The sequence below is a fragment of the Centruroides sculpturatus genome, unplaced genomic scaffold (genome assembly GCF_000671375.1).
Source record: "Centruroides sculpturatus isolate CEXI.00-Female unplaced genomic scaffold, Cexi_2.0 scaffold1138, whole genome shotgun sequence".
Classification (NCBI taxonomy): Eukaryota; Metazoa; Arthropoda; class Arachnida; order Scorpiones; family Buthidae; genus Centruroides; species Centruroides sculpturatus.
Genome location: NW_019385358.1, coordinates 204,082 through 224,653, shown reverse-complemented (window position 1 = coordinate 224,653; position 20,572 = coordinate 204,082). Strand labels below are relative to the sequence as shown.

At 28.0% G+C, this 20,572-nt stretch overlaps 3 protein-coding genes and 1 long non-coding RNA gene across 5 annotated transcripts in view; all 4 read left to right on the top strand.

Annotated features, from left to right (window-relative positions):
* LOC111638070 (stromal interaction molecule homolog) overlaps positions 1-10,979 on the top strand; it is a 41,488-nt gene extending 30,509 nt beyond the window's left edge. The window contains exons 9-14 of one of the 2 annotated variants that reach the window (XM_023383700.1): positions 197-297; positions 3,999-4,162; positions 5,761-5,838; positions 9,877-10,068; positions 10,231-10,543; positions 10,623-10,979. In XM_023383700.1, coding sequence (XP_023239468.1) covers positions 197-297; positions 3,999-4,162; positions 5,761-5,838; positions 9,877-10,068; positions 10,231-10,543; positions 10,623-10,977 — 1,203 coding nt within the window. In that variant the 3' untranslated portion in view covers positions 10,978-10,979. The remainder of the gene's footprint in view (positions 1-196; positions 298-3,998; positions 4,163-5,760; positions 5,839-9,876; positions 10,069-10,230; positions 10,544-10,622) is intronic. The other variant, XM_023383702.1, reaches the window with a different exon arrangement.
* Positions 10,980-14,672: 3,693 nt separating this feature from the next.
* Positions 14,673-15,261, top strand: LOC111638073. The gene is made up of 3 exons (XR_002758791.1): positions 14,673-14,869; positions 14,984-15,047; positions 15,126-15,261. It is a non-coding gene; the product is annotated as an uncharacterized LOC111638073 (long non-coding RNA).
* Positions 15,262-15,347: 86 nt separating this feature from the next.
* LOC111638068 lies at positions 15,348-16,187 on the top strand. The gene is made up of 2 exons (XM_023383698.1): positions 15,348-15,550; positions 15,637-16,187. Exons 1-2 carry the CDS (start codon positions 15,509-15,511, stop codon positions 16,042-16,044), a joined length of 450 nt encoding a protein of 149 aa, XP_023239466.1. The 5' UTR covers positions 15,348-15,508; the 3' UTR covers positions 16,045-16,187.
* Positions 16,188-17,423: 1,236 nt separating this feature from the next.
* Positions 17,424-20,572, top strand: part of LOC111638075 (clotting factor B-like) — a 15,868-nt gene continuing 12,719 nt past the window's right edge. The window contains exon 1 of the mRNA XM_023383705.1: positions 17,424-17,742. The gene's annotated coding sequence lies outside the window, so the exon portion shown is untranslated. The remainder of the gene's footprint in view (positions 17,743-20,572) is intronic.

Genomic DNA, 20,572 nt, shown 5'->3' with positions numbered 1-20,572 from the left:
GGAAATGTATGAAAAGATGTTTTTTATATATAATTATTATATATACTTGTTATTGCAATGAAAATTATTTAAATTCTTGATAAGTTGTTGTTAATTTTATTTTGCGAGATAATATAAAAAAAGATCTTTATAAGTGAGTTAACATTTTAAAAACTGTAGATATATTTATTAATAACTTTAATAAAATTTTTTCAAGTGTGAAAAACTTCGTAAAAGAAGATCTAGTTTTCTTGGATCTTTTCGTATTGCTCACGGTGGATCAATAGATGATGTGGACAATAGAATTCTCCAAGCAAAGTAAGTTTCATATTCATCAAAGTATTTCTTTAATAATTCCCATTAATGGGATGAGAGAAATATTCTCAAAATACAAATAATTTATAAATTGGTAATTTGTAGATCAATTTTAATCTATTATTTATTTATTTTCTTCTTCTTTATATATTACTCTTAAAATATTGATTTTGATTTTTCTTAAATTATTATTTAAAATCCTCGTAAAGAAAAAAGTGCAGAAAAGGAAATTTTTGAGGTCGTAATTGGTAAATTATTGTTAATTTACTGAATTATAAAGATACTTTCAAATAGATAATTTAAATCAATTGATATAAGATTTTTAATTTTTCTTAATGCATTTATATTATTTTCTCTGTTATTATATTATTTATTTTTGCTAAGTATCGGTAATGACGTGTAATTTGTATAATAGTTTAGAACTTTTTTGTTCAATATTGCTAATTTTATATCAATTTTTTTAATGTTATCATTAAAACACTTTTGTGAATTTGAATAAATAATAAATCGTAACATAATAATAAACTTATTATTTAAATAAATCGTTTGAGACTGCATGTTGTAATATCAAAACACTTACTAAAACACCTTTTATTGCAGCTGAAGTTTATAAGAAAAACTTTCTAACGTTTTTGGTCTTGTTAAAAGACCTTTCTCAAGAAAATTATTTGATTTATTTGATTTATTTTTCTTGAGAAAGGTCTTTTAACAAGACCGAAAACGTTAGAAAGTTTTTCTTATAAACTTCGGCTGCAATAAAAGGTGTTTTAGTAAGTGTTTTGATATTATTTAAATAAAACTGTGGTATTACATGACATTTTAAAATATTTGATACAGATAATTAACTGTTCTGTGTAACAATGAGAGAGCATATGGTGAGAAAGGCAAATTTGAATGAAACTTTGTAGTTTGTAAATGGGAACTCCCGAGCTCATGCGTAAAATGTTAGGTGCAGATGTTCAGCCATTCAATAATAATTAACAAAATAGATTTTAATGTCTGTAATAAAATTTGTGATGAGGATGACATTCTAATGTGCTGCACGGCAACATGAGACTTCTGTCTACTACTATGCTGTCCCAACTTTCGATCCTGTTTCTGGATTTTTTGTTCAAACTTTTCTTAAAATAGTTTCTGTTTATAAATAACAATTAAATTAATTAAACAAAATAATATGTATTTAATTTGTTAGATAGCATTTGTTGTTTAGTTTACCTGTTGTTCATCAAGTTACTTGGAATGGACTAATTTTATTGTTTATTATAGTAGCTTTTTGTTCTTTTTTAGTTTAGGACTTATTATATCACCAGTTTGGTATAATAAGTCCTAAACTAATAGAAAAACATGTAGCTAAGTAAAGTAAAAAGAAAATAATTTTATTTTTTCATTGCATTATTGCCTTGTTACTAACAGATTTAAAACTGGTTAGTCATATTTGGTTGTGAGCCATCAAAATAAGAAGATTAAAATTTTTTGTCATTGTCAGTAAAATGAAGCCAGTGCCATGAATATCTGAAATCTAATTTCCTGATTGCTTAAAAGATGCACTTGCTTATTTGGAAGAAGTATTGTTAATCACAATAGAATAGTCGACAATTATTTTGGAAATGGAGAAAATTATGGAAAACAAAATTACAAAATTGTTTTGTTTAATTAATTTAAATATTATTTATAAATAGATATTATTTTAACAAAAGTTTGACAAAAAAATTACCAGAAGCATTTGGATTTATAAGTGAAGAGAAATTCATAGTAGAAAGATGTTTTAGCATGTGGTGTGTTAGTGTCATATTCATCATGCACTTTATAATGGACAATAAAATTTATTTTGTTAATTATTATAAAATAGCTGGTTATCTATACTTAATATGAGATCTGTCCCAAAAGTAAATGTACTGATGTTTTTATTGATGAGACTATGTCTTGTCTCTAAAATTGCTCTGCTGTCAATGGCTGCATACCTTAGAGGTATGAAGGAGTACATCTCAGGAGTTGCAATTTGGCACAGAGTATTTGGTGCCTAAATCATGCGTGCACAAAATAAACCATACTTGTAGGTAGTCATGGGACCGAGAACTAGGTTAAAAGAAAATATGAAATGCTGACTGTTTCTACAAGCATGTGCGAGTGTGAGATTTGTGCATGCATTGCTCATGCTCTCTGAGACATAATTTCATCCCAAAAATGGCTTTGCCATTTTACTTGTTTCAAGAGTTACATCAAACTAAAAACAATCTCCTTTCAAAGTATGACCCTTACGCAGTCATACAGTGATTCCAAAGTTTTTTCCACTGGTTGTAGCAGTAGAAAAAACTTTGGAATCACTGTGTTTTCTGTAAGAGACTTTCAATTCATCAGTTACAACTTTTTTGATGTTTTCCACTGTTCCAAAATGACCTTTCAACTTGGATTTTATCTTAGAGAATAGGTAGAAGTTGTACATAGCTAGGTCCAGGCTACAGGGAGGTTATGGGAGTGTGGGGATTTTTTTCTGGACTAAAAACTCGCATTATCATGATGCAGCACACAATCTTCTGCAATGTCCCTACAGACTTGCTTGACCTATTTTCAATGTTGTTCCTATACAATTTTTATAGAAGGCCTGGTGTAATGATGTGTTAAAACATTATCTTACACAGAGATTGTTTGACTTAACTGATCCTACCAGTGGCCAAGCGGTCTTTGTTTCCTGAACACTGGGAGTTCGGTCATGGGTTTGCACTTCGTTCAGACAGACTGGTCATGTGGAGTTTTTTGGGTTTTCTCCACATCTGTAACGCCTTAATAGGGGCCAGTTTCCCTTAAAAAGATCTCCCAGAAGGTATCCCTCCTAGGCAGATTGCCCAAGTTGCATTGCCATAAATAAACAAACAAGAAACAGGTCTAGACATGTTGCTATGATATGTAGTGATATGAAAATACCAATTAATGATGTATTAAGCTGCTTGGTCATTAAATAAAAAATCAGTACACTTACTTTTGGGACAGATCTTGTATTTTACATGTGTACTCAAGAGGTCCCAACCTATGACTAAAAAATTCTGCTGAGATTTGCACTTCATACCATTCACATTTATCTTATAAGATTAATGAATAATCCTATACAGATTTTAATTTTGTGTCTTTTTTTATTTATGAAATTAGTCTCTTTTTTTGGGTCTAATTCTAAAAAACAGTATTTAAAAATTTCTATTTGAAATAATAAAAAATTAAAAATTTCAGTTAAATGAAATTTTATGTATTATAAAATAAAATATATAAAATTTTATCTTAATGACACCAAAAATGTGTGTGTAGCAAATAAATTATAATTTTTAAAAGAGAATAAATTTGTGCTTTCCTCAAAGTTAAAATTCTGCCCTTTTTTCTGGCATCCTGGCATTTATCGAGGTAAGAGCTTTAAGCTTTTTTTTTCTTTTAATTTATGAGCTTATATTTCAAATGTGTGAGTCTATATATTTCAAAATTTGTTATGAGAAAATTTGTTTGTTTTATTTATAATTATTTTCATAGATAATTTTGTATAACTGATTTCCTAATTAATTTTCTTTAGTTTAACAAATGTATAATATTTATTATTTAAATTTGCAGAATATTTTAAAATTATATAAGAATTGATTTTGATGTTATAACCATATATCTGTTTAATTTTTAAATTTAGATTAATTTTATTAACTTTTTTAAGCTATGTGAATATATTACAGAGCTGCTTTATCGGAAGTGACTAAAGATCTTCAAGAAAGATTACACAGATGGAAACAGATAGAGTTGCTTTGTGGATTTCCTATTGTTGTTAATCCTGGTTTAATACACCTTGAGTCATTATTGCAAAGAAATGGAACTTCTGGAATTTCAGTTTATCCAGCAGGTAAATTATTCATTTTTTAATGTGTATGTTTATACAAGTGGCCTATAGAATAGGCCGACAACGTTACTTTTTCAATAAAACTATCTTGTCAACATAAAAGGTGTGTTATGATATCACAAACTATTTTTTTTCCAAAGCATTTTATTAGTAATAACTTATCTTATATTATTTTCATTATTTAAATTTTTTTTTTAGATTCCAAATTTCATAATTGTTTTGGTTTGCTGATCAGTAAATTATTATTTATTTAGACGATTGGAGAAATGGAAAGGATATTTTATAACTTATACTGAGCATTGCAAATATGGAGAATGAAGAGAATCAAATTTTTTTTTTTCAGCATTACATCTGTGAATACAGATTATTCAAATTTTTAAAAAATATTCTTAATGTCTTCTGATACAGTATATAAAAATTAAAAACTAACTTTTTTACTGATAACAAGCAATTTAATTTATTCTTAAATATTCTTGAAACATTCTTTATTCTTTGCTTTATTTAATTTACAACTAAGCTTTAAATCAAAGTTTTTAAAATATTTTTAAAAATCATCCTCAGTAATTTTTAAATTTAAAAAAAAATTAAATTTAACATTTTATATTTTAAAATTGAAATGTATATAAATATAAAAATGTAATTGGATTATCTAATTTTTCCAAAGTGACCTTATCATAATAGGTATTTAAATCCTTTCAAACACACACATGATCAAGTGAAAAGATACAACAACACTACAGTGTGAGACTAAGTATTACTGAAATAAAAAATCGAAGTAGAGACTTTTAAGGCAACACGCTAATCTGCTGTTCAGTTAGAAAACAGTCTGTCCATGGTGGACAAACCACCGAGTTGAAGGCTGAGTCTCAATAGGTCACAGTATGGTGGCTGCTCTTCTAAGTACAACACCCCAACCAGTACCTAGGTCATCTGCGAAGACATTAAAAACTTTTCCTTTTATCTTTTGACTTGTATTTTATTATTGTGATTAATCCTGGTAGACATCATTTAAGATCTTTGTAATATTGAAAGTATAAATTGAAGTATTTCTGTTTGTTACTCTAAAGCTAAATCTATGATTTTTAGCTAAATCTGGAAATATTTTTATGAAATAACTGGTAACATTTATTTTTATTTACTTCACTTTTTACTCCATAGAGAAATAATAAATTCTAGTTGATTTAAATAACAAAATTCTTTATCCATCCAACCTGCATTGGATAGATTGCAGATTATCTGGCCAAAGTGAAACAGTAATTTATCTTTGTGCTTTATCCAAATTAAAATCTTATGCAAAATTAATTGAATTTGAAATGAAAATTAATGTTGAAAAATTTAACAAATTAAATTATTTTGAGAATAGAATTTGAGTTTTGGTTTGGTAAATGAAGCTCATTGTATTTCTTTGTAGATATGCTTCAAAGTGAGGTGGGATTTAGACATAATTCAAATATTAGAATTCTGAATTAGCAATGTTAAAGTACAATTTTATTTGTTTTTGGGTTGTGTTCTAACAGATGGGTGTCTATTATGGAGTTGGTTTTAACTTATTGCACTTAGTATTTGAAGAATTATTAAATCATAAATATTATTCTTTTTAGTGAAGCATAGCACTTCAAATGAAGGAAGTGAAAATGATGATGATGTTTCTCCACCCTTTGGTCTTAGAACAAGTGCAGGTAAAATTAAAAACTCAAATGATTTTACTGATAGAATTATATGAATTTTGCATTGTAAGTTTTTTCAATTTATAAATATATTATTCAAAACAATAAATTCTCATTAAAATTAAGATTTAAAAACAAAAATGAATTTAAAGAATACATTTTTTTAAAAATTTATTTATCTAATTAGAATAATTTCTCTCTTATTTCATTGACATATTTACTTATATTTATGTAAGATAACCACTATTTATCTAAATTTTATCATTTTTATAAATATAATTATATACTTTTAATATTGTAAAATTTATTTAGATTACTAATAATATATTTACTTTATTATCTTTATTATTTACTTTACATTTTTATAAGTTATAGATTCTTAATCACAGGGCTCGGAGTACATTTTTATAAAAAGAAAAAAAAAACAAAAAGGCAAGAAAGTACGCATAAAGTAATTCTTTTAAATATTATCACTACTAAAAATTAAAATTTTTATGTATAGCAGAGATTACAAAACTATGGATTTCTTATATTAGGCACATGTATTTATAGATGTATCAGCAATTATAAATTTTTAAGTTAAAAGAGATTACAAGTCATTCTGAGAATGAAGTAAGTTTTGATTTAGGTTATGTGCTTCCCATTTGAAGTATGTCTACTACTGCAAATGTGCTTATATTCCAAAATTTAAAAATTTAGTTATATCTCAAGTTGTTCTTGCAGAATAATATTTCAGATGGAAATATATAATTTTTGTATTTAAAGTATGAAATTATTGTATTGCAATTTCAGTGTTAAACTGAATAGTCATTGTGATATTTAGACTTAATAAAGTTTATGCAAATACAAATTATAGCTGAAAATTGAACTCAATTGATAGCANACCGCCAGCGGGTAGGCAAGTTCATCTTGATATTTATAACCATTTTTATAAAATATATATTATTTTTTCACTGAGTGTACAAAGATTGTTGAAGCGCAATGTAAATCTAAATTAAAAGAAACTTATGATTTAAATTAATAGGAAAATTTCAGAACCAATCTAGAAATAATTCTGTTGTGTAAGATGTATAATATTTATAATTTTTTGTTCATATTTTAAAGATTTTGAAATATGATAGTGTAGATTGCATGATTGGTATACTATGTTTATTAAGTTTTATGTAATAGGATACTTAAAACATGTTTAAATGAATATTAATTGTATTCTTGTAATTTTCTAAAGCCAACCCCCCTGTAACAAGACTTTTCTTATTACAATAAAGTATTTGTATATATTAAGTGGCAGGTACTTTTGCAGTCATGTCTTATTTCATCTGAAAAAATATGCCTGCAAGCACCCTAATACACAGAATACTAATAAAATACTAATGGATAAAATATATTCTTTTAAAGTGTACAATAAATGATAAAAATAAACTCTTTCTTAAAAATAAAGGATAAAATTTCCCTAAAAGCTTTTAAAAATTTTTTTATATACTACATATAATTTTTCATTATAAATTTTATTTAACTTTCAATAAATTAGTTCTTAATACTTGATGTAAATTACAAAAATTGTTTAAGTTTGTAATTACACATTTAATGATGAATCTTTTAAAATTTTAATAAATTTCTGTGTTCAGCTCTACCAATGTAACTTTACATAAATCATGTCCACTTATTGTCAATATTTCACTCATTTTTATATCATAATAATTGCTTTTAATATTTTTTATTGTCAATATCATTTTTAAACTGAAAGAGAAAGAGATGCAAATTAATACAGATTTTTGAAATGTCAGGGAAACTCTATGACTTTGAATATAAAATGCCCTTAAGGCACACATTGAATTATTTCAGATACCTGGATATTAAAATTTTTAGTACTCCATACTGATTAAAGATTGATGATGCAAATTTTTGTAGGAAACTATGAATGGTAAATTTTTTAACAAATCATGAACAGTTATTTGAGCAGACTGTCTTTAATTTTATTAATATTAATAATCTCCATCCAACGAAAAAAGTTTACAAAAGAAAAATTTGAAATGTATTGTCACTAGGGGGACGCTTCCAAAATCTACATTTTCCAGCGCTTGTTCCAGTAGATAAAAGCAGAAACACTCCGTAGGATGGATGAAAAGCAAAGTGTCTGTATGTCACCTGTTCCTTTTTTAGAAATTTTATAATTTTAATTGGCTATATTTGTGTTTTTTAAAGGACTTTTTTAAATTATGGCGGCATGTAGCCTAAAAAGGAAGGTCAGTCACTGTGAATATGTATAGTCTGGAACATAAGAAATAAATGGTGGTCCTTTTTGGGCAGACTGTTTTTAATTTTATTAAATCATATACAGTGAGAGAAGTTTTCTATAATAACAGTGATTAAGTTTAAACTACATGGAATGTCTTGTAAATATTTAACTGGTTTTATTACTTCACAAATACTATACATAGAAAAAATTATAAACATTATATTTCAACATACTTCCTTTCCACTTATAGGCATTTTTACACAGTCTACCAGACTCTGTATTTTGGAAATGTAATTTTTTTTTCATTTACCTCAGAACTATTGAAGGATGATGAGGATAATCTTATCTTCATCTGTAAACTTTTTGCTGCCAAGATATTCTTTCAGGGAACAGATCAGATAATTGTGAATTGGTGACAAGACTGGATTGTAGTGAGGATAAGGCAATGCTTCCTAGTCCATTTTGATAAGTATCTCTAATTTTCTTAACTATGTTTGGCCTTGCATTATCCTGTAACAAGATGGTACTGTTGTTGTTAATACTAAATTTTTTCTTGAATATGGCCCCAAAAATATCCACAAAACTTGTACTGATGCTAATATAGAGTGCAGTCTCATGTATGGTGACAGGGATTACTGAAAATTATCTGCAACACTGTGTTGTGCTGCAGATAATACTTATGGATTGATCTGGCTAGAGATTATTTTCAATGAACTCATATCCATTCTGGAAGTTAACTGCATCACTGAAATATAGATATGCAGGCTATTTTGCTCTTTCTGAACACTGCTAAAAGTCTGTGAGGAATTGCCTTTCTGCTGATATTTTTCTTCAAGTGAAACTTCATAATTTTCTGTTTCTGAGCAGAAGTAACCATTATGATGCTATCTGTAATAAAACGATGAGAAATTAAGTCAGGAAGTTCATATTTCAGATGGCCGTTGTATGATCTGTAAGAGAAATGCAGATCCATTGAGCTATATAGCTGCATAAATTTGAAATGAAATATCCAGATGGATATTTACTGGACAATCTTTGTAAAATTATTTGATTATGATTGGAAAGATTGTAATAATTATATAAGAAATACAATGTTTTTTAAAAGTATATTTCTAATCACAGTTAATCTCCAGAAGCAGAATGTAACTTATTGCAACTATGAGGAGCAAGCACACTGGTATATAATTTGCATTATATTTTCATAAAGAAATTTTAAAGACATTATTAATTTCACATTTTTTTTAAATTTGTGATTAATCTTACAAATGATAGGTCATCCATTTCATACAGTGTAAATGGACCATAACAGGATGATCTGTCATTTATATTGCATTGAGTAATGGTTCAATGATAGCGACTAATTGGCCCAGGTCATGTAATTAGCTCATTGTCAAAATAATCAATAGAAGTACAGTCTGTGGCTTTAACTCTCTTTTGATTGCTGAAATATTCTGTAAATATAATGAAAAAGAAACTATAGTAATCAAAAATGTAATAAAGTAATTTAATAATCAAATCTGTAAAAATAACTTTCATTAACTTGTACGAAAAATAATTATTTATTAAAAAGTAACTCCACTCCGAGCCCTGTAATCATAGTTTATTAAAATATTTAATAATATTGATAAGACTGCATGAATTTTATTGTCTCTTACAGCAAGATAATTTTTCAACGCTAATAGATCGTATTGAATGGCTTTATTAATTCTCATGTTTTTAATATTAAATACTTTTTGTCTTTTAAATAATAATTCTTCATCTTTTATAATTGCATTTCTCTCTTTCCCTCTTTCTGTTCTCTGCGAATCGTCTAGTGCAGCAACTAGTCCACAATTCCGCGACACTTTTTCTTGCACCCGCCCCTTCAAGTTACCTAAGTCAATATAATGACTCTTTGTTACTTAACCCATCCCTTCGGAGATTAACACAACATGATAATAGAGTCTCTATGGTGGCAAGTAAACATGTGTCTTCCTATGTCAGCTGTGATCTTCCTTTAAATAATGGTGAGATCTTAAAATGCATGTTTATATGTATATTTGCTATAGCGCATGTGTTTCTTTGTAAAATTTATGTATATATTTATTTAAATATTTTAAATTAATTTATAGAAATAATAATGAATTAAGAAATTTTGTTACATTATTATCTTAAAAATTTTTATTTAGGTTCCATAACCAGCATTCCTTCAGTTCCCTACAGACGATCTGGATTTTGTTTAGACATTCATAATGATGTTGTACCTGGTGCTACTGATGTAGCTTGCATTCTCAAAGCACCAGATTTGAAACATTGTTCTTCGTCAAGTGCAATTTTGCAGATGAATGCTAACTTTCTGAATAGTGATCAATTTATTAACGTTGGTCAAATGGAGGAAAAAGTCAATGAGGAATATGCTACCGAAGACACTACTGTTTCTATGTCTCTCTCACCCGAACTCACATTAGAAAACATTCGTCCAAATTTTACTCTAGGAGACAGGTAGCACTTTAATTCATTTTGATAATATAATTTTGGATAACAATAATTTAAAATTAAGAAATCTAAATACCACTTTCAGTCCACAAGAAGCATTACCACCTGGAAATCAAATATTTGGTAAAAAGATTGTTAAAAGTCATAGTCAAGACAACCACTTTACTCCTCCAAGAGAAATAGGAAAGAAATCTCTTTCAGAATCTTGTTTGAATCCAGAAAAGGACAGTTCTGCATCGACAATCACTGACGGAAGTACAAAAGTAGCAGGTCGACGGAAAAAATCCAGCAATCTCTCGTCCGTATTTCGTAGTTCGATACTGGACGAAGAAGGCACCACGGATTCCAGTCCCACTAATTCCATACCCGAGGAAGGACAGAAGGATAAAAAGAAAAAGTTCCTGCCACATTTGAAAAAGAAAAAATCAAAAGTCTCGTGAAAGAAAAATGAGAATAAACGATGTGACATTAATATTGTAGACACCCCAAGAAAAATTTATATCAAGTAATAGAGTTAATGACACGTCAAATGTATAAGTTTAGTGAATCGTTATCACTAACGTTTGTATCCTAGACCATCAACTATTTACTATTATCATAAGGATATACACATACTGGTATTATAAAATGTGATAATTGCAGCCATTAGATGGTCTTTCATTTGGTTGTCATTCTCAGCAATGTATGATTCTAGATCTGGCAACCACATATTTTTTATCAAGTTTCCACAATTGCAAACAGTAATTTCAATAACAAAAACTAATTCATACGTTTTTTAATGGTTCCAGTATTTTATTTTCTCTTAACAGTGATATTCACCATTCAATTATTTTTGCAGATTGGCATATACAATTATTTTATAATTAATCAAAAGTATATTTAAAAGCTATTTTGTAAACAAAGAGAGACACGTTGTAAATTAATATTAAAACTTACTGTAAAGAAAGAAAAAAATATATAAGAACTTTTATAATTTAATAGCATTTATTGTTTAACTAGATATTTTAAATGCTATTCTACAAGAGAATAATTTGTTATTGTTGGATACTATGTTATATACAAAATTGTATTGGATATTGAATATGAACTTTATTGATCATTGTTTTTATTGCTGTCAAATTGACAGCTTCTTGTTAATCAGACCTTGTTTAGAGTAAAAGATGTAAAATGAAAATTCGGTTATGTTTAATGTTAAGATTATTTAAATAATTAACAAAATAGTGTTTATCAAAAATAACGTAAAATAAGCATAAAGTAAATAATTTCATGAAATGCATGCTTCAACTTTCTCATTTACAATAACAATTAGACAGTGATTCTCAAACTTTTTCGATCCACCGCCCCCTTTGTTCCATAAAGTTATACCCAACGCCCCCTAACCCATTTTCTCTTGTGTGAGAAAAGGATTGGAAATATTCTTAGGAAAACTTTTCTATGAATCTCACACTTTGTGCCCTTACTGTACATTGTTCTCATCATCTGGAAACCATTAAACGCAATGTTTCCTCTTATCAGCCCCAATTTTGCCTTTGGTCACCGTTCAATACCCTGCCTCTATCATAGATCTATTCATCGCGCCAGAAGGGGGCGTTATTGCTTACTTTGAGAAACGCTGAGCTAAAATAAAAGTCAATGTGTTAGAAATATTCAAGTTGTGACCTTCAATAAAAAATAAAAAATATATAAAATGTCAACATTTTATATATATTCCGTCGAATTTTTATATATAGAATTTGTCTGCCGTCGCCCCTCTATATTTCCTTAACGCCCCCCAATTCTCTTTGAGCCTTCTACTGCCCCCTGAAAGCCTCCAGCGCCCACAAGGGGGCGTTATCGCCCACTTTGAGAAACGCTGAATTAGATGAATCATAATTCTTTCTTCTGCTTATTTCTAACAGCTTTACAAATAATAGATTTATATAAATATACAGTCTTACTCTGCATTTTCTAAATATTAATAAATAAGATCCTACACAATAGGGAGAAGTTCCGATTGTCTCCCTGGTTACTCGTATTTGGGGGGTTGCAGAATTATTCCACCTTTTATGAAACCTTTAGTAGTTTGAGAGTACAAGGACAATAATGGTTTTGATCTGTACATTGACGATATTACTTTATGAAACAAAAATGATCGCCATAAAGCATTTGTAGCGAAGATAAATCAGAACGAGGTAGGTGTAATTTTGAAATTAGAACGGATAAGTTTTTCTGGTGCCAATTACGTGTATGTACACTTCACCAAGACCTCTTCTATCTTTGTGGATATCTCAGTCTATTGAAAACCAGTCTCGTGGTATATTCGTTCCATCTGATAGCATTTGTCATAGTCCAAACTCTCTTGAAATTAGTATCATTGAATTCTGGAGATTTATTATGTTAAAGTAACTGGAACAGACACTATTCAATTATTGCGATTGCTCTAAAGAATAATATAAGAAAATTATCATACACCAATCCACAACTGTGATCTCATCAAGAACAAAAAATTGGATAAAACAGCTGAACATGGGTCGTGGGTTCGCGCCTCGGCAACGGGCTGGCCACGGGCTGGCCACGTGGAGTCGTGGAGTTTTCCGTGGTTTTTTCACGTTTTTAACATCTAGGGCCAGTTTCTCTTATAACATCCTCCTTCAGCGGATTGTCCAAGTGTGGCGTTGTACGTGTAGTGTGGCGTTCACGTATATAAATAAACTAAACCAAACTGAAATATCTCCACTAAAGGAAGACCAAAATAGTGGGTATCTATAAAGTACCAGGCATATAATATGAAGTGGTTTATAGGAAATTTTTAGATAATCTGATAAAACAAAGAGGAGTTTAAAGAGGAAAAAAAAATACAATAATCAATGAAACATGAACATTAATAATTTTTCATTTATTTTATACTATTACGGTACTTTGTGAATTTAAATCCCGTAGCGATTTTGTTTTTGAAATGGTAATTCTTAATTAGAAGTACAACGTTCAGATTTCAAGATGGTATCTATTTAACAATGGGCTTCTTAAAACGAATAGCGTACATAAAAAAAAGCAAGGAGAAATATATTTTAGTAGTTTGATCATTTGAACTAATTTTTTTAAAGAAAAAGTTTGAAGGGCTTAATTTTCACTATTTTAGAAGGTTTCGGACAAATTATATTGGCCTTTTATATACACAATACAACTATAGTTGTCTTTGTTTCCATCATGACAAAACTGAGTTAATGAGAGTTTTAAATATTTATTTTAAAGATTATTTTTGAAAAAAAATAATGATAATCAAAAAACTTTTAATAAAAAAATTTAAGTGTACACAGGAGTGAAAAGAACAGCATAACCCTGTTAAAAATACATAATTAAGCAGTTCAAATACTTTTACACAAAATGATACCTTTTATAAATGAAGTTGACAAAATTTTACAACATTTTTTACAAATAAATCTACCCACAACTTATTTTGGGAAGTTAAAAGTTTTAAAAATCCGAATTTTTTACAATAAAAATTTCAGTTCTGATTATTCTGAACTGTTAAATAGATGGTTCTCAGTTGGAATCTTAGAAATTTTCATTAATGTTTAAGCCAATATTTTGATATATCATCCCATGATAAAAGTGTTAACGCATTAGGAAGAGCACTAGGATTGTCAGACATTTGACAAAAAGCATTTTTGTTTAATAAAATGTCAGCTTCCTAAAATAAGCAACGCTTTCATTTATTTATTCCTTTAATATAAAAGGAAGAAGAAAAAGCATTGCTTACTATGGATACAAATTTACTATATAATATAAAAAAGTAAATTTTTATCCATAATTTCTCACAATAGAATAATTTAGATATTAATTTAAGCATTGTAATTTAGACCTGCAGTTTTCAAGTTGGAACCGGAGAATTATTTAAATATATACAATTAAATATTTAATTATTTTTCCAAATATCAATTTATAGACTATATTATTTACAATGACTAAATCAATATTAAATAATAGCTTTAGAAGGAAAAAAAAATTGAAAATCAATACAGCTGTAAATTAAATTTTATCTCCTTTTACAATATATTTCTAACGTATATTTACTGTAGATATAATAGGACATATATATATATATATATATATAAGTATATTGTATGCACATATTCATAAGTGTGAGTGGTTGAAGGATAAGTAAAAGATTAGAACTAAAGATGAAAATTACTTCAATTATTCTTAAAGGTTTTTTGCTAGTGATCATGCTGTATTATTTTGCCATTGATTCTGAAGCAGGAGCTTGTTCAAATATCTGTGATAAACTTTGTCCTGCAACGAAATTTTGCAACAAAATCTGCCCTCTTCTATGTGCACCTCCAGCTTCATAACGTAAGTAGGATCTTTTAATAATTTCAATAAAACTTGTCCAAAACAAAACTGCCAAAACTTAAGTTGTTTTCATTATATTATAATATCTTAAGTCTTTCATTAAACTAATTTTAGGTATCAGTGTCCAATTTAGACCCAAAATAATGCGTAACATGGCATTAACAATATTAAAAAAAAGGTATTAAAATGTTTTTTTTTATTAACGTAAATACATTTTAAATTATATATATATATTAATTTCTTTATTTTATTGTAGGAAAATCAGATGAATAATTTGGAATATTGTGGTCGATCTGTTTAAATATTGAGGGGACTTTACTGTCGAATATACTATTATGGATAATGAAATAATGCAAAAATTATCTTATGTATAATGAAAAATTAACGTACTGTATTTAATTAATTAATAAATAAATTTTGTTTTGCTTAATTACTCTGTCTCGTTCATGATTTCGTATTACATATTATTCAAATTTGAAAAATCGAATAGAATAAATTCACATTCCAAAACTTTCAGTTATCTTACAAGAGACTTTCATAGAACCAGACAAAATTGATTTTATGATTAAAAATAAATCTGTGTATAATAATAATACATAAAAAAGTGCTTAATTATAAGTTTTCGTTTGAATTCCAAGAATGTCTTCCATTCAAGATTCAGATCAGAACTTTGTAGAAACGGTAAGAAACCGAATCCGAAATTCCGGAAATTTAATTTAAGCTTTTTAGTTTTATAATTTATTAAAAGTTGTGTTTATTCAAACCAGATTAAATATACCATAATTCCCAATGGAGATTCCGACGAAAGCACCGATTCAGATAGTTATTATCTGAGTTCGAGTGAAGATAGTGAATCATCCGTAGAATCTTTTTACGAAGAACATCCAAGCGATTATACTGCGAATAATTCTTCAAATATGGGAAAACATTCTGTAGAATCCACTTTAATTGTAGTTGAAAACGGAAATGATAAGGAAGCGATACGTGAATCTCTATCAGAAAATGAAGGAAATTTATGTAATGATATTGAAATAGATTTATCGGATAAAAAAGTAGAAAATAAATGTAAGGAAAAGAAAAATGAAGCGTTGCAAGAAGATAAACAAAGACGGATTATCGTATCAAATGATAAAGTGGTTGATAATATTGTGAAAGTAAGCGAGATGAAGCAATGAACCATTTAGCAATGGCTGAAATTTAATGATTTGAACTTAATAAATTTCTAAAAAATCCAAAATTCTGTAGTATTGAAACTGATTTTAAATCCCCAAAAACTAATTAAATATAAAAGTTTATTTATTTTTAATTAAATTCTATTATAAAATTAATTTATTTTACATCAATACAGCGAATTGTATAAAAAATTTTAATTTTCAAACAATAAAATCCGAGTTATGAAATTAAAAACATTTAACCTCTTATATTGGCTTTATTATTTATAAATATTTCGTGGATATCTTTAACAAAATCTAAATTTTTAATCTGTAATTTATCAAAATTAAATTTCAATTTATAATTTAAATTAAATTTAATTTTATATTCTTAAATTTTGAGAAGTTGTTTCAACTTTTATCTACAGATTCTGAACAATTCTCTTTGTTTACGTTTAAAGACATTAAAGATCGATCTTCAGTTCGATCTTTTGCATCGATCTTTCTTGTTTTTGTTAATTTTTCTTTATTCAGTTCGTTGGAATTAAATAATTCTTCAGTACAATATTCTAAATCTGGAATATTTTCTCGGGAATTTGTAGAGAATTGTGAAATTTTGTGTTTCTCAATATGTTCTTCATATAATTTCATCGATTTCTCGAAATGATTATTGAAGGAATTTAAAATATCATCAAATTTGGAAGAGTTTACTTCATCGTTTTCATGTTGGCAATAAAAAATACTCTCTCCATTCTTTCCGGTTTCGTCTAACTTACAAATACTTTCTTGCGATGTACAATTATTTTCCTTCCTAGTGCAAGATGGAGGCGTTACAGAATGATTTACTTCACTCGGTACGTCGCACAATGCTCCACTTATTTTTGTGTTCAGTTGGGCGAGGAAATCTCTCATTTTTTCCGATTTTTCTTCAACTTCGTCTATTGATAATGATAAAATACTTTGTGAATTGTACGAGGAAATCTCTTCATTGTTTTCACTTTTACAATTTACACGTCGATTTGTATTGCAAGATGGAAAATCCCTATCAGATCCATTCGACATTTATTATTAAAACAATTCAGAATTATCTCAATAATATAAAAGATCTTTAACAATATAAACACGTGAATTAGCTTAAATGCAACACGAACCAATTTATAAATCAATATTGAATTACTGTAATAAATGGAAGTAAAAAGCCATATTAAAATAATGAATTTTATATGAAAAATAGCATCGAATTCTCATAATTCTGTAATTTAATGTAATTAAATTTGACAATAATTAAGAATTGAACAACAGAAAACTTTTCGCTTCGGAGATTGTCCAAGAATTTATTTCTCACGTATCCACAAAATTAATTAAAAATTTCAACGATTAAAAAAATATGAAAAAGTCATAATTAGTTCTATATGAAAAAGTAGATGAGTATTTTTATACGTGTTTATTTTTTATTTCTTCCATTTTTTTTAACGATGTTCCACTGACCGATTTCATATTGAATCAGTAGCAGAGGAATGAATGATTACTGTAGTGTTAAGGAGGAGAAATTTGCAAGAGTTTATATTTCGTGGTGATTCGATTTCATTGAACCTTCACACCGTCAATTTTGTATAAAATATATTTAGAAACAATATAAAAGACTTCCTATGGAAAGATAAAATGCAAACCAGTTTGATTTTTAACCTTTTCACTTCATCTGTTGTACTTCAATTATCACAGGTGAGTTTGTTCTTTCATATTTTTATTCATAATTCACGCTTATTCATATATATATATATTATTTTATTATTATAATATTGGGAATATAAAATATTGATGAAAATAATGTCCAAAATATGAGTGTTTCTCAGAAATGGCGGATTTTATTTGAATTTGAATGTCAAAATGGGTTTATTTAACTTTTAAAAATTAAATTTTGATAAAAAGTTATTTATTTGTAAGCAAATTTAATATTGAACAAAAAAAGGAAAAAAATTCCAAAAGTAATATGCAAAATGATTTATAAACAAAATAAAATAAAGATTAAAAAATTTACAAACTTCACTTACAAAAATAATTGCAGCAATGGTGTAAGGTTTACAGCAAGTATTTTGTTTAAATAATTGAATTAATGAGATAAATAATATAAATGTATGCCACTAAATTATGTTTTTATTTCAACCTTCGTACTTATCATCCTGTTACAAGAGGTATTAAATGACACTCCAATAATACAATAAATAACATAATATTTGAATTTTCTCTTAGTTTACACTTATATTTATATTATTAGTTAAATGTAAAAAGTAAAAGTTTTCTAAAAGTAAAAAAATAGAGATGTTTTTTACTTTTAGAAATAATAAATTGCCAATCAAAGCAAGGTTTTTTTAAATTCTTTGCTCATCTTGAAATTTTAATTTGGCAAAGTAATTTATGTAAACTTTCTTCAATTTTTGATAATAGCCAAATTAAAATTTCAAATTTATATTAGCGAGGTTGCGGCCGAAGTTTTCATCTCTCAAACGTGAACGTCGAACGTCGAGCGCCGCTTATAAGATAGCGGCGCTCGACGTTCGACGTTCACGTTCGACAGATGAAAACTTTGGCCGCAACCTCTGTATTGACAAGAATACAAAAACGGCCGCTAAGTTGGCCGTTATTGGTGTTGATTTTAATATTAGTTTTATTATAAATTATTAAAATAATTAGAGAATTTAATTGGATTTATTTAATAACGAAACAGCTGAATGATTCCTTTTTCTTTTTACTCTTTTATTTTGTAAAAATTCTGTTTCTTATCGACCTCCACGAAGTTATGCTCGTCTAGTTAATAAGTTCTCACGTTACCGATAAATAACCTAAATTTTTAAAAATTATACATTAAAAAAATGTTATTGTTACTCTTTCTAACCTCATTTCCTGTTAAAAATTTATATAATTTTCGTTAATAATAATGTTATTAAATTAAAACAAACGACATTGAATTTAATTGAAAAGGAAAAAAAAATTCATTTACTTGAAGTTCAAAGCCTTAAACGATGCTATAAAAATTTATTTAACGTTCTTAAATTAGTTAATTGGGTTTAATTTGACAAAAATAACTAGTCCATAAATAATAGCCTTGCTATTGATCCTTCTTAAGTAGTTTAATTAACGAAAAAATAAAATTATTTTGAGATTCTTTTTAGATTTTGTTACTTCTTGATTTTCATTCATTGTCATTCAACGGAACTAATTAGACGTCCTCTTGTTGTAAAGATTTTAAATTCAATAGATCCTATCAAATTTCACGAAATACTCAACTATAAAGAGATGGGGTGGAGTTTTCCGGGTTTTCTTCACATTTGTAACACCTAAATAGGGGCTATATTTCCATAGAATGTCTCCCGAAGGCACCCCTTTGGCATATCTCTCTCGTTGCCTTATCAAAGATAGGATTCATCTTATCAATTTATCTTTTAAAGCTATAAGTAACTAACAACGTGATTAATCCTAATTAATCTTGGTGTATATAAATAGTCGCAAGAAAAAATAAATATATTACATAGAACAGTATACAAAGCGTTTTTTTATTTAGGAAATTTTCATAAAAGTCATAAGCACGCTAAGCGTGACCGGTACAATACAGATTGTTCTGTTACATCCGTATTCGTAATGGCACTGCATTAGACGGCCGATACATCGTCAAAATGATCTGCATCTTCTCACTTTGTCAATACATTTTTGCCTACACAGACCACATATTTAAATGACACGCCTCGAGATTTGGTTTGATGGAATATGGCAACGCAACACTTGGAAGATGTACCGAAGAGAGATGTCTTCCAGGAAGACTGGGAAATTGTATCTCTATTTAGGTGTTAAAGCAGAGAAACCCTGGGAACTCCAAGTGTCCAGTTCATTGATAAGGCGTAAATCAGCAATCAACTATCACTGATGGGCTTTCTTTTCAATTATGATATTTTATGAAGTTTTGGTAACTGTCTCAAGCAAGAAATTTTCTCTTATTTTTTACTTCTTCCGCTCTCTAGACACTAAGAGGGATTTCTTCTGGAGCCATCGTGGGTTCGGCCAGGTAGGGCAGCCGAGTGCCGGACGGGCACATTGGCTTTCATATATTTTGGGCATCCTCCAGCACCCTAATCTTTCACCCGCTACAGCTAGCAGTCCAACTAGACCGTAGTACATAACCGAATTTTTGCATATTTTTTTTAAAACAGTAATACTGTAGTCTTTTTAGTTTTACGTTATCATAATTCGCTTTCTAGTTACAGTAGATCCCTCTATAAGACGGGTTCCTATAATTACGATTCCTATAAGACGGCGAAAAAATTGTGGCGGTATCCGTAAACAACGGTAAAAAAAACCTCCTATAATTACGTAAAACGTCATCGGGCAGCCAAACGACTTTCCGCCGTCCAGCGCCACGCTACGGACAATTTAGGCGGGTAAATTGAGTTTACTATCGTCTGTACATATAATTATATATAAATTATATATAAATTAGGTACTGTATATATAATTATATATTAACTTAATTTATTGTAACTTTATTATAATTATATATATA